The sequence below is a fragment of the Platalea leucorodia genome (genome assembly GCF_965183815.1).
Source record: "Platalea leucorodia genome assembly, chromosome: 2".
NCBI classification, from domain to species: domain Eukaryota; kingdom Metazoa; phylum Chordata; class Aves; order Pelecaniformes; family Threskiornithidae; genus Platalea; species Platalea leucorodia.
In genome coordinates, this window is record NC_138824.1 from 75,851,891 (window position 1) to 75,864,692 (window position 12,802).

The window sequence follows — 12,802 nt, forward strand, 5'->3', positions numbered from 1 at the left end:
GTGGGCAACAAAGACTGTGACCAAACAGTACAGATATAATTACTAAGATCTCTTATTCTCCTATTTTGTGGCAAGCTAAATGAAGTCATTGCGGAGACCATATTTCTAGTTCTATCGTGTGTATCTTGTCTTTGTTTGTTTGTTTGTGAGGTACCAACCTTTATTACTGGTTAAAATCTGGTAGTTTTAAAAGAGGAAACAGCCAAGTAATCTGTACCTGGTAGAAAAACTTAAAGAATTTCAATGTTTGAAATCAGCTGTGCAAACTAAAATGCTGCATAACACTTAGTGAGTTCTTCTGTATATATGTTCAGTTATAGCAAGGGTCTGACATGCAGGCTAATGTAGCAGAAACACTGTTAATTGCATTAAAGTACAGTGTTTAACCTAAAATAACCAAACAAATACAGCATTAGGTAATGAAAGGAAAGGAAAATGATACAGGGAAGACAGTCTTTCAAGGTCACTATATGCTCTGCTTTTGGTCTCTTCACACTAGTAACTTTGGTCACTTTATTCTTATTTGTCTACAGATGACCCCACACCAGGTCTGCCTGCAAATCCTAGAGACTCGGGTAAGACTGACCTAGCAGGAATTTCTGAACAGTAGAAAAGTATTTGTTAATCTTTCCTAGTCGCTTTCAAAGTTACTGTATTGTACTCTGCTTTTGATCTCTTAACCTTTTTCTTTTTTTTTTCCTAAATCTCTCTTTTCTGTGTAGATAACCCCAAGCAAGGTCCACCTGCACATCCTAAAGATGCTGGTAAGGCTTCTAGCACAAACTCCTGAATCATGACATGGTTTTACTATCTCAGTTAAACTTATAATAATTACACCTTGTTAATTGGCTGCTATGTATGTCAGATGTTGCACTGGATAAACACTGAGGATTGAGGAAAAATTGTCTTGTAAATAAGCTTTGCAGCAGTCTTGAAATTCCATAACAAACCTGTTGAGTCACTTTCCTTTCACTTAAAAGCAGGATGGTGTGGGGAGGAGGAAGGATGGGACAGAGTGTGTGTGCTTGGGGCAATGTTGTTCTTGACTGCCTATGGTGGAGCACCTGTGTACTGGATTGAGTCCTTTCATCTTAACAAACTGAATCCCCGCTAGTTGTGCTAAAAAGTCGGTAGGAACTACCTGTGAACTGTATTCTTAAAGCATCTAAATTAAAGGTAAAGCTCAAAGTTAAAGGGTTTTTTTTTTTTTTTTTTTAGTTTTTCTTTTAAAGGCCCCAGTTAAGAAATACAATTCTTTTGTGTTTGAAAGGTAGGCTTAAAATACATGTCCTTCCTCGCCTGTTGTGTTTTAGAGGTCTTCTCTGTCTTCGCCTAACTCAGAACAAAACAGATTCAGATGGCTGCAGCTGTGATGATACCATTATCCAGGAATACGGTGGTAAAGAGTCCTTACCTGAAATGCAAGCCCTGGTTCTTGTTACTTCTCCTACCTGATTTGCAGCAGATATTTGAATTCAGGTCTTGCATGCCTCAGTACAGTGCTTTTGCCCCCCAACTAAAACATCCTCTGATGCAATACTTTTAGTTTTGCTGCTTGAAACAGATTTGCTTTGCATAAACTAAAGATTCATTTGGCAGCAGAGGGAAGGAGGAGAACTCAGGCCCCATGAGGTAAGGTCAAGTGGAAATGGAGAGGGACTGATTCAACGTCCTGCAGTAAATCAGAGGAGGGAATTACATTTGGATCTTCCCATTGTCAGGCAAATACTGCAGCCACTGGACTGTGGCATATTGAACTTTTTTTTTCTTTTTTTCTTTAGCTACTCTGTTGTACAGGTTCAAAAGATTGGTTGTGACTTAAAAACCCAGCTCTGAAGAAACATTCACAGCTGCAGCCTTGAAAAGAAATGGTCCTTTCCTGTCCATGTCCTTTCTCTGCTTTAACAGGATAGTGAGACTTGGGCTGTTCCACTTAAGTAGCTTACAGGGCTTCTTGCTTGCTTAGCCTATGACTTGTGCAGTACTACTTGCTCTTGGACGCTGACTTGTCTCAGTTGTTCAGGAAGTCCAGAAGCAGCCGTGCTGCTATCAGACTGTATAGTGCCAAGCTGAAGGGACTTGAGATTGGGAGGGCTTTTGAAACAGGAACATGTTGTGACTATGACGCTGAGCCTAAAACCACCACGAACTCAGCTGAACGATCTAGAGAAAACTTCCATGTCATTATGTGCCTTGAGGTGTCTTTTCACTGAACTTAAAACATGTAAGATAATATTATTTTTATTTTTTTTATAGGCAAACTTGATGATTCGGATCTATATGATGGCAGTTTACCAAAAGGCGATGATAGTGGCAGCAATGGTAAGATACTAGGTTGTGTTTCATACTGATCCTATGGCTACCTGAGCTTTTGATAAAAGCTTGCTCACAAGCTGGTTAACATGGTCTAACTTGTAACACTTTTGGTTCTGGTATCTGAAACTTAAGAGCATACCTTCCAGTTCAAAAGCAATATGTGTTCTGTCTCTGCCAAAAACTCCCAGATAATTAAGAGGTAAAACTGGTATAGGAACCTTCATTGGTTTTCACTGTTATGCTAAGAAAGATGGTGAGATACAAATGTGGTATTTAATTCAAAATTCACCACAAATATAGTTCTTAAAGGCATCCAGGTGTCATTTTCAGATCTTCTGTGACATACTCTCAGTTTCTTTTAGTTCTTGTGGTTAGGAAGCCCAGGGGTGGGCCAGAAGAGGGTTCACCTTGTGTTCTCAAAGATTTCATCTGTCCCACAGGATGAACTGATCCTTATGTCTTCCAGGTGATGTAGGTTGTATCTAGTCTGAGCTGTATCAAAACCAAACTTGTTTTGAGTAATCTGCCATGTCTAATTGTTATGGCGCAGCTCAGTACAGAGGTGGTCACTGGGACCAAGCTGCAGTAATCGTCATCATTAGGATGGGGTTAGTCGTTCCTGTATGCATTACTGCAACTTTACTATTTCCAGGTCAAAGTTAGATTAAGTATCTTGATGTGATGTTGAGACATGCTGCTGGTCTTCTTCAGAGAGTTGTCCCAGACAGATTACCGATGCTAATTTTTTGGGAAGTTTTCACCTTCCAAGGTTCCTTTGGGGCAGTAACTTGAAAATTGACAGGGGCAAGAAGCATCTGTTGAGACCTGGGTGGTGTTTTCATCTGCACAGGTTCCTGCTTCAGTGGTGCAAGTTGCATAGTGCCAAATAAGGATAGTATTTACAGAACTTCTGTCTCGTTTGCTAGGAGAATTGCAAAAATATTTAGTAAATGAGGCTGGGATTTTAGGAAAAGATAGCTGGTTCCATGGAAATACAGTTGAATGCTACCCTGAAATTCTATACTGTTCCTCTCCACTGAGTATTCTGTGGTGGTGGGCCAGTTGATTAAACCAGACTTCACAGGTGTGCTGTGCTCATTTCATAGAAGTGCTGAGCATCCAAAGCTGAAGTTGGCATCACCAAGAGCTGTGCTTTGAAAACAGAAAGTTTGAGTGCCAGAGAGCTTAGCACTGTATGGATATAATAGATGGCTTGTAATTTTGCATGATTAATTGACAAAAATGTTGTCAATTATGATATGACTGTTCTTTAGACATGTAAAATCTAAACATTTTGTTCATTTTTACAGAACGAAAGGGACCAAGTCCAAATAATGAAGAAGAAGGTGAGGGTAAATGCATAAATTTATGTGTATGATGGTGTCTGCATGTCTGAATCTTGTTTTCTGCGTTTTTCTGTATTGCTAATATTCTGCTAGAATGGTCACTACGGGTAGTGGGTTTCCGCTTAAAAACTTTTGTAGAATATAGAATTCTTACTTTCAAGCTCTACTTTCATAATTCTTTAAAATCTCTGTGTTGCAAATGATTCAAAAGTGTTAAGGTCTCGGAGATGCTGGTGCAGTGATTCCATGCATACAACTTAGATTTGGTTATGAAAGAGTAGCTTTTTTTAATTAGTGGAACTTGCAACAGGTGTGCTTACATTGTTTAACAATAGGCATTGCTAAGAAATCAATGGTTATAAAATTAGAGGATTCACTTTTCATTATTCAGAAAGACAGAAAGAGTTGATTACTAAAGTTTCATGTAATAATTTCAGTTTATTGTTTTCTGGAAGTGTTCACAGAGTTTACTTTGAGACAATACAAGCTTGACATTGCTTTCGATTCTGAAAAATGTATACAAACCTCTTTTTTTTCAGCTTCTCAGGGAGCAATAGCTGGAATTGTAAGTGCTGTGGTTGCTACTGTAATTGGAGCAGTATCTAGTTTCATTGCTTACCAAAAGAAGAAACTCTGTTTCAAACAAAACGGTAAGGATTCTAAATTAGTTTTGTTTTCTCCTGTCTAGAGAGATGCGTTTCCATGTTTATATGGGGGCTAGAGATTGATCTTGTGCATAAGGTAGTTTTAATAGCACAGTGAATTTGTGTTCACAGGGAATAACCTCTCTTACTAGTCGTCTAAGACAGGGTGTCTGAAGAATGCCTCACCCAAAGTTTAGACTTTCAGAAGCAGACAAACTTAAGGCTTTGCATTTCTTAAAATAAAAGCACATCCTGCTAAAGAGTGAGTAGGAGAGACCGCAAGAGAACATTTCTTTAAAGAAAATTGAGTGGAGGTTGGGGATTAGAGACTATTTTCATGCTGGAAAATACCTTGTCATTTCTAATTTTGTAAATCTTGCCTTTGTGTCTTCACAAGGTACTTGCCTACATATTAGGTTTCTGACAACTACCCGGATGTTCATCCCCCAATGATTCTTTCTTCTGCAGTCGTCTATTGCTTGCTATCTACTTCCTTTCCACCTAAATAAGATACAACTTGGATCAGAGAACTTGGGGAGTACTGTGGGCCATAGGTGGGGCAGAAGCTTTATTTTTGTCCTTTCTAGTCTTTCTGACTGGTTGGTGAAGGAAGATGATGGAGCAGCAGTCTAGCCAGGCACTGCCGTTTTGTCATTTGGGAAGTTTGGAAACTGAGTAACATCTACCATGCACATTAAAATTAACATGCAGGCAACACAAGGGAAACTGAACTACTATCAGTAGCCCAGTTTCTTCAGTGCTGTTTCTTCTCTCAAATTATCTCTATTAATCAACAGCTTTGAAGATAAGAGAATTTGAATGCTAAACATCTTTCTTTCCCAGCAGATGAAGAGAATGTGAATATGGAAAGCCATCGGGGAGCACAATCTGAGCCACCTGGTAAGAGAATAATCTAGATGGAAGATCAATGTTTTGGTGGGGATCCTATTAAATGCACTTTATTGACATCTAACATAGTGGAGGAAATTACTTGCACTGTTTTGTTTTGTTTAAAAAAAAAAAAAAGTTTGTAATTACCATGACAACTAACTCAGAACTGAATCAAGATTTCAGTTCTGGTAAAATGGCCACTCTTCTCTAGTTTTTTATTCTTTGAACAGATTGGTTTATTGCCTTGAGGAGTCCTTGAAATACAAGAACTTAAAGAAAGTAAAGAACTGAATTTTCTCTGCAAAAGTATTATTAAAGACAATTAAGAAAACATAAGCCTGCTCCTTTAGTGTGATGCATAACTGCAGTTAGCTGGCAGGTGTTTTATTAGTGTGTGTTGTGTCTGATTGTAATCTGGTACCTTTTTTGATTGTAAACCCATACAGAACTCTGCAAGAATGCATATTAAAAAATGTTAATAGTGTTTGGACAGAGATGAAACTACACTGGAGGCAAGGAGGACTGAACTTACTAGCATGTTGTTGTAACTAAAATATTCTCTGTTGTGAACAGAGAATGATTCTTGTATGAAAGAATCATTATCTTAAGGGTCTTTTCCAACCTTAACGATTCTATGATCAAATAACAAATCTTTCTACAATGGTGACAGCTGCGGAAGGATCTCTTTTAAAGCAACAAAACCCCTAACAACCTCACCTTTCCAGGTACAGTTGTTTAGGATACTTGGCTGATGGAACAAGTGAGTATTTCCAGGAAAGCCATAGACAGATCTGGAGGAAACAGTATAGGTGAAAACTTGGCCTTCTAGCTCTTGTGACTGGTTGACAAAGGAAGAAGCAGTACACCCTCATGCTGAAGTTTGTTGAGTGTCTTTGAAACATTGACTATTCAAACCTCAAAGCAGTATGAATTTGCAATATATTCTTCTGTGAGCTTAATCTAAAAGCCACAGAACTAGTTCTGGTTTTTTTATAATTTAACGAAAAAATTTTTATACCTTATTTCTTTCAGGTATTTCATCAGTTTGCTAAAAACTTCCATCTGGCTCATGATCCTCTTTATAAACATTTTTCCTTTAAGGTGTTAAATATCTATAACTCTCAAGGAGAAAACATTTTCTTGTGACTGGCTGTTGAAGTCAGGACTGGAGATAGGCGGGTATCCTGAATTCAGCTAGGCGTTAGTGAAGCAAGCAGTGTTTTTCAAAGACCTCTACCAAAGGCAGTTAACATATGAGTTGGAGTCAGAATATGCTAAAATTTTGGCCAAGATTTACCAGAACTCAGGTGTCAAATGCATCAGATGATGCATACTTTATTTTAACCGATAAAGTCAAACCTGGGATGTTATCATAAATGATTGCTCCTGCCTACACATGGATGTCATGTTAAATCCCAAATTTCATACCTCTGTTATATTTCGCAGGCAAGCATAAGCATGTTTTGAGCCAAGAAACTGGGTAACCATGGTCAGCATGGTGCTACTCCTGATCTAAGTTCTGGGAGTCAGCAGACATTAGCTCTGCTTTTGGTAATATAGTGTTGATGTACCTCCATGGCTTCTAGCTAGAAGCAACCTTGCATTAAGCCAGGTCAGATGGCACGGCAGAACAGGTTTGCATTTTTAAATTTTTATGTAGACTTATCTTTGACTTCATGAAAATGTAGATAACCTAGGCTAGCACTTTCTTTCAATAACCTGCTTTTTGCATCAGCTACACAGACTGTACTCCATTTCATTTTTGCATCCGCAAAACTGCAAGTCTGAAACTGCATGTTGGGTTATACTGCAAGTGTAGATAGCTACACGGATCTAGTAAGATGTGGTTATTTGAGTGAGAAATCTGGGTTGTGATGTACCTTGGTATGCAGGGTATTGGCTACAGAGAATCAAGCCCTTGCTTACCTGAATTTATCCCAGTTTCAAATGCCTCCTGAAAAAGTCTGTTGCCCACATATACAGTTACATAGTAATACATAACTTAAAATGTATACTTAGTGTACTAATCTCAAGTTGTTTTTCACTTTTTAGTTCAGCGCACACTTTTGGAGAACTAAAGAAAACATGATGAAGAACAGACCATTGAAACTGGACAGAGAGCCTGCGTTCTGCCTGAAAAAAAAAAAAAGGAAACAAAAAAAGCATAATAAAAAAGCAGAGTCTGAAGTTGCATGACAAAACAGTTCTTGTTTGAAACACCTCTGGGAGTGTGACTTAGACCTGAGCACTTCTGTATGGTTAGCCCTGTGAAGCATTGTCGCACACCAATATATGGCCTTAATGACAGGAGTGTAGAAGTATGTTGTGCCTTTACATTCTTTCCTGTACTTCTGTGACAACTGGGTGTGTCTCTAGTGCATTCAGGATGCTTAACCTTTCCTTACCTCTCCAAAAACAATAAGCAGTTAATGTTTTGTTACACCATTGCTTTCAGGCAGTGCAAAAATTTTTTTTAATATCCTGTATGCAGTGAGTGTACCAGCCAAACCACCTGGTATACGGTGTGGGCTCCTGAAAGCAAATGGGTCACTGTGCGTGGACAATGGATCTGGGTGTGGGTGCTGCTGATACAATCTGTGTAGCTGCCTGCGTCAGCCACCAGGGAAGAGATACTTGTTCTTGAGCATCCAAGGGACAAAAATTCAGAGTTTTGGTTTTGCTTTTTTTTTTTTTTTGTTGCATCTGTCTGGTACAGATTCATAACACCCAAACTAGCGCAGAACACCCAAATTAGCGTACACAGACCCTTCATCCTTTCTGGCTCTTCCCGCTTAGCAAGTACTGAGCTGGTCAGATGTGGAAAATCCCGATTTGCAAATGAGAAACATATTTGGATTTTGTACATCTGGCGAGACTGATGTTTGGCAGTTGTCTGAACAGTTGTAGGTGAAGTATTGGGGAGTGGGGATTAACATCTTCAGACTTCCATAACCAAAATCTTAACAGAAAATAATGTGATACTTTGAATTTGGAAAGCTTATCATACATGCTTAAAAGACAGGAGCAGTACTACACCTCGAAAGTACCTAATAGCAAGACTGACCAGAACAAGCCAGCCTGACTCCACAAGCGTCCATTGAGCAGTATAAATAGCATACGCGCGAAGAATGCTTTTGGACTTGTGAAGGATTGCCATCGGGATGAGGACCTATGATTGTATCCTCAACTGAAAGCACTTGAGAGCTTTGCTGTGGCTCTTGAAAGCCACAGGAAGGCTTCAAGGATCTGTGGAAACATGGAAAACTGTGCAACTCATAACAGTTAAAGGACTAAGTCTGGAATAATAACTAGTTCGGTCTGGAAGGAATAGTCTGACCAGTTCTGTTGGCTTTCATTCTAATTGTTTCCAATTTTCATGCAATTTTACAATGTGTGTCTTACTAATGTGCTTCAGCCACCTGGCAAAGTTCTACCGAAGGATGACATTTCATGGAACATCTTAGAAGACATTATGAATTTGGATATTAAACATGTAAATATATCTGTGCATTCAAATATGAATGTATGCCAAGGATAATTCATTTAAGAATTTCTTGTACATGTTTCTTAGCTTGCAACAAAGCTTTACATAGATTTTAGTATTTTGTTATGGAATTAATTTGTAAACCTCTTTTTGCCCCACTTCTGCTTTTAGTACAAAAGTGCTAAAACCTTTAAGTGTGTTTGAGGGTGGAAAGTTGATTTTTAGGTAAACATTTGATCTATGTAAATACAAAGAAATGAAATGTACTGCTTACCTGCATGAATAAACAGGTATCTCATATCAATGCCAAGTGTAGAGAAAACAGAAATAAGCCAGTGGTTCTTAGGGATAGAATGGCAGGGGAAGCTCAAACTAGCTTTTAGCTAACCAGACTCCTGAATCCTTCTTCAGCTTTTGCAAGCCTAAAAATTACTTATTAAAACCTCCTATCAACATTGTGATTTTTCTAAAAATAAATTAAAAAAAAAAAAAAAAAAACAACAACAAATGTTTATGTATTTTCTTTCTTAGTAGTCTTATAAATACAAAAATTTCGGTGCTCTACCAGAGAAGCAGTCTTCAAAGGGAGTTTGTCTTCCTTCTCCATCACCAATTCAGGCTTATTTCTTACAGACATTTTAATCATTTTAGAAGGAAGCTGGCCAGTAGCAACAAAGCTGTGAGTTGCTCTCACAGGCTGCTTACCAGTGTGAAGTGCAGAGAAGACATCGATCTCTGTGAAGGACAGACACGGCTTTTGAAGAAGGATGCCTGAATTTGGTAACACAGAATCTACTGAAAATACGCACAGCAGCAGAAGGCTTAGTATGGGCAAACTTAACCGTGTTTGTGTTGAGAAGGAAGAAAGACTGGCTGCTGCCACCTAGGAAGAAAAGGTTAAAGAGAAGGCTTGACACTTCAGGCTGTTCTTTTGCAGTGAGCAAGAAACTGCCAATGTATGGGTTTCTGTTACTTACCTGTGGATAAAACATAGCAGTTCGCTTATTTTTCAGTTACCAGGGTATTGCTTTGTTGCTATTTGCCTCATTATCCATTGAGACTTTGATCTTGTGCCTTCCTAGCTCAACTGCTCTTGCATTGCATAACTAAATATCCTAATTCATTAGTTCTCACATTCACTGGGTCAAGAAACATGATCAGTTAACAGTTATTCATCACCCTACTGAAGTATTTTTATGGTCATCTCCCACAGCTCAGCTGCTGCGCATGGTGGCCTTATGGGCTGTCAGTGACTTTCAGATCCCCGTTTGGGAATTAATGTTCTAGTTTCCATACAGGTTTCGATCAGACTGTGCAGTGGGATGAAAAATTACTGTCCTTTCCAGGCCCAAACTGCAAGTTCACTCCTGGGGAGGTACGATCATCATTAAACTGAGTTGAAATGGATGGGAATGAAGAGCTCTGCCCTGTTCCTGTGGCACAGCCTCTTCAGTTCTGTTTTTTCTCTAGTCTACCTCCTTTGAGGAGGAGGAGTTGCCTTCAGTAATAAGAGGGAAAAAAGCAAAGCAGGATCTTCTTGTAGAATATCATGGCATTTTAGCTTCTGCAAAGGAGCTGAGGTAGCAGTTGAATTCGTCCTAACCGTCAGTGAAAAGGACTGCTTGAAAATATGTTTTGACGGTTTTTGAAATCCGATGTCCATTTCAAATACTTACCTAAACTTATCCAAACGAAATGATCGGGCTGTGGAAATGAAAGCAGGCGATTCTTAAGCGTAAAATTTGGCAGCTTTTTACTGTAGCTCCTATTCATCCTCATTTCAATATCTGTGCCAAATTTTTAATGCTAAGGAAAACTCTTTTTAGTGCATTCAGCTTTCAGTGTACCTTGGGCTGAATTACGCTCCCAATTGTGCATTTCGGTATTTTCCTCGCTAATTATTTTAGGCCACTGTCTAAACGGTACTATTCTCTGTGTTTTTCACTTGACAAGATTATGAAACAAACCTTAACCTTTTCATAAACTGAAAAGATTATTTTCTTTTTGCTCTTTTCTGCTATGCAGATATAAAAGACACGTTTGAAAGACAGTGATGATTAGGAACAGGAAATGAAAATGCATGTTTCTCCATCTGCTTGTGAAAAACCATTGAAGTTTAGGTAGCGTGTAGTAATTATATTCTTCCATTGAGAAGAAGTTGTATCACTGATTCACTTGTGTATTTTGCTTATATTTAAATTAATGTCTAGCATTACCAAATGTTTCAATATTTTAATTAAAATACTTCCACTTTTATGACAAAATATGAATGCTGTAGGATATCAGTGGCTTTCCCCAGTAGTTCTAGTGTATAACTTGGTTCTTTCATCTCCGACGGACTCGTACAGCAGGTCACCCGTGCCAGAGAGCAATGTCTAACCTCTGCCCACAGGAAGGATGGGGCTGCAACTGTGGTGAGTTGTGACTGTCCTCTTCTTCTCTTTTGGCTTGCCTCATCTAGAAGAGGCCTGATGGGCTAAAAGTCTATGGTATAGAGAATAGACAGACACACTAGCTCTGTCTTCCACCCATTTGTTATTTCTTAAATATATGTCTTTTTCTTGAAAGAACAAGTAAAAAAAAATTAGGCAAGTCATCCACCTTGTCAGGTGAATATTAGGCAGAACTTTGTTTTCCCTTTAAATAGAAAAAGACGAGTCAATGATTTCTCAAAGTGATAAAAATGCAATTTATGTATGTTCAGCTATAAGGCCTTAAATTTGTTTTTAATATATAATATTGTTTACCTGATATCTCGGGCAATCACTTGCACATCTTTGACAGAGGGAGCTGAGATTATGAAGTTCCTGCAACGCCCCAAGAACAGAAGTGGGATAAGTATTCGAGACACCCTGACTCCAATGCTAGGTCTGCTCCCTCAGTTTGCCCTTCCCCTGCCTTCTTCATATTGTTTTTCTTTAGCTAGACAGAGCAGTAGCTGGCTTCAGAGGAACTAGACAAGGGGTGCATCATCTTCAGACTTAATTTAAGAATCTTCAATATCCCAATGAACTAGTATCAGCAGACAGATGAGATAAAGCATTTGGGGAAGAATTCACTTACAGGAACAGCTGTTTTGAAGCAAAGCTACTGAACATTTGTGAGCTGCTTGGACTTGCCTGGGACTAGTACGTAGCCTTGCTAACCTTCCTGTTCCCTTCAGGCAAATTCATCACTGATACGAAGATTAGCACATGTGTGCTTTTGTTATTCTGGAAAAAAATAAACAGTGGACTTATGGGATTGCTCGTGTCATGGCATAATTCTTGTTTTCACTGGCTGACAAAGGCACTTCTTAAACCTAAATGTCCATAACTCTTCTGAGATTGAGCAATTGGCCCTGACAAGGAGAATGATGATACATAAATTGAGCTTCAGAGCTTCTATTACTAGCTTAAAAATAGTTAAGCAGTGTGATACAATAAGCCAGGCCCTTAGAAACCATTCTACTCATTCAGACTCGGGGGGGGGAGGGGGGAAGCTGACCTACTTGAACCTCAAGCTTCCTGAAGATCCAATATCACTGGGTTTTATCAGTCCAGTTTATGTCGTTGCATCAGTTTTCTTGTAGTTAGCATAAAACATGAACTCAGTGCACACGCTGTATCGTTATGTTCTAGGTAACTCAACAGAAATGCACTTGGGGCCAGGCTGTGCCCCACACCAGACTGGATCACCCAGCAACACCAGGAGCGTACAGATCGGCCATTCATGGTAGCAGAGTATTTGCTGCCCTAGTCAAAACAGCGCTGGCAAAAGCGCCTGCAGCTTACCCCCCAGCAAAAGGGAGGGCGCACGCCAGCCTCCTTGCTGGCGCCGGGCGCCTGTGTGATGGTGGCAGTCCAGTTCAACAGACAAGCGCACTGGCACACGTTTGCTAGAGAGGGGCTATGACAAAACTGGACTGAAATCACATCAGTGATTTTAAGGTATGTTCATGTATGGATGGATGCATAAGTTTTGCTCATTTTCCAAAGCTTTGTGTTCTCACGCTCGGCGCTATCTGAGATCTCTCTCCACGTAGGACATGCATGGATATTTATATTTAAAAATAAATCTAGATCAATGGAAAAAATCATGACAGACAATGTTTACTTTGTGAAGATAAGCATCTGCCAGGG

General features: G+C 39.2%; 1 protein-coding gene across 3 annotated transcripts in view; it reads left to right on the forward strand.

The window, feature by feature from the left end:
• LOC309586798 (CD99 antigen-like) overlaps nucleotides 1–9,151 on the forward strand; it is a 33,368-nt gene extending 24,217 nt beyond the window's left edge. For 2 of the 3 annotated variants that reach the window (XM_082304306.1, XM_082304304.1), the window contains 7 exons: nucleotides 534–575; nucleotides 723–764; nucleotides 2,257–2,322; nucleotides 3,627–3,662; nucleotides 4,202–4,312; nucleotides 5,150–5,206; nucleotides 7,250–9,151. In XM_082304306.1, coding sequence (XP_082160432.1) covers nucleotides 534–575; nucleotides 723–764; nucleotides 2,257–2,322; nucleotides 3,627–3,662; nucleotides 4,202–4,312; nucleotides 5,150–5,206; nucleotides 7,250–7,275 — 380 coding nt within the window. In that variant the 3' untranslated portion in view covers nucleotides 7,276–9,151. The remainder of the gene's footprint in view (nucleotides 1–533; nucleotides 576–722; nucleotides 765–2,256; nucleotides 2,323–3,626; nucleotides 3,663–4,201; nucleotides 4,313–5,149; nucleotides 5,207–7,249) is intronic. The other variant, XM_082304305.1, reaches the window with a different exon arrangement.
• The last annotated feature ends 3,651 nt before the right edge of the window (nucleotides 9,152–12,802 follow it).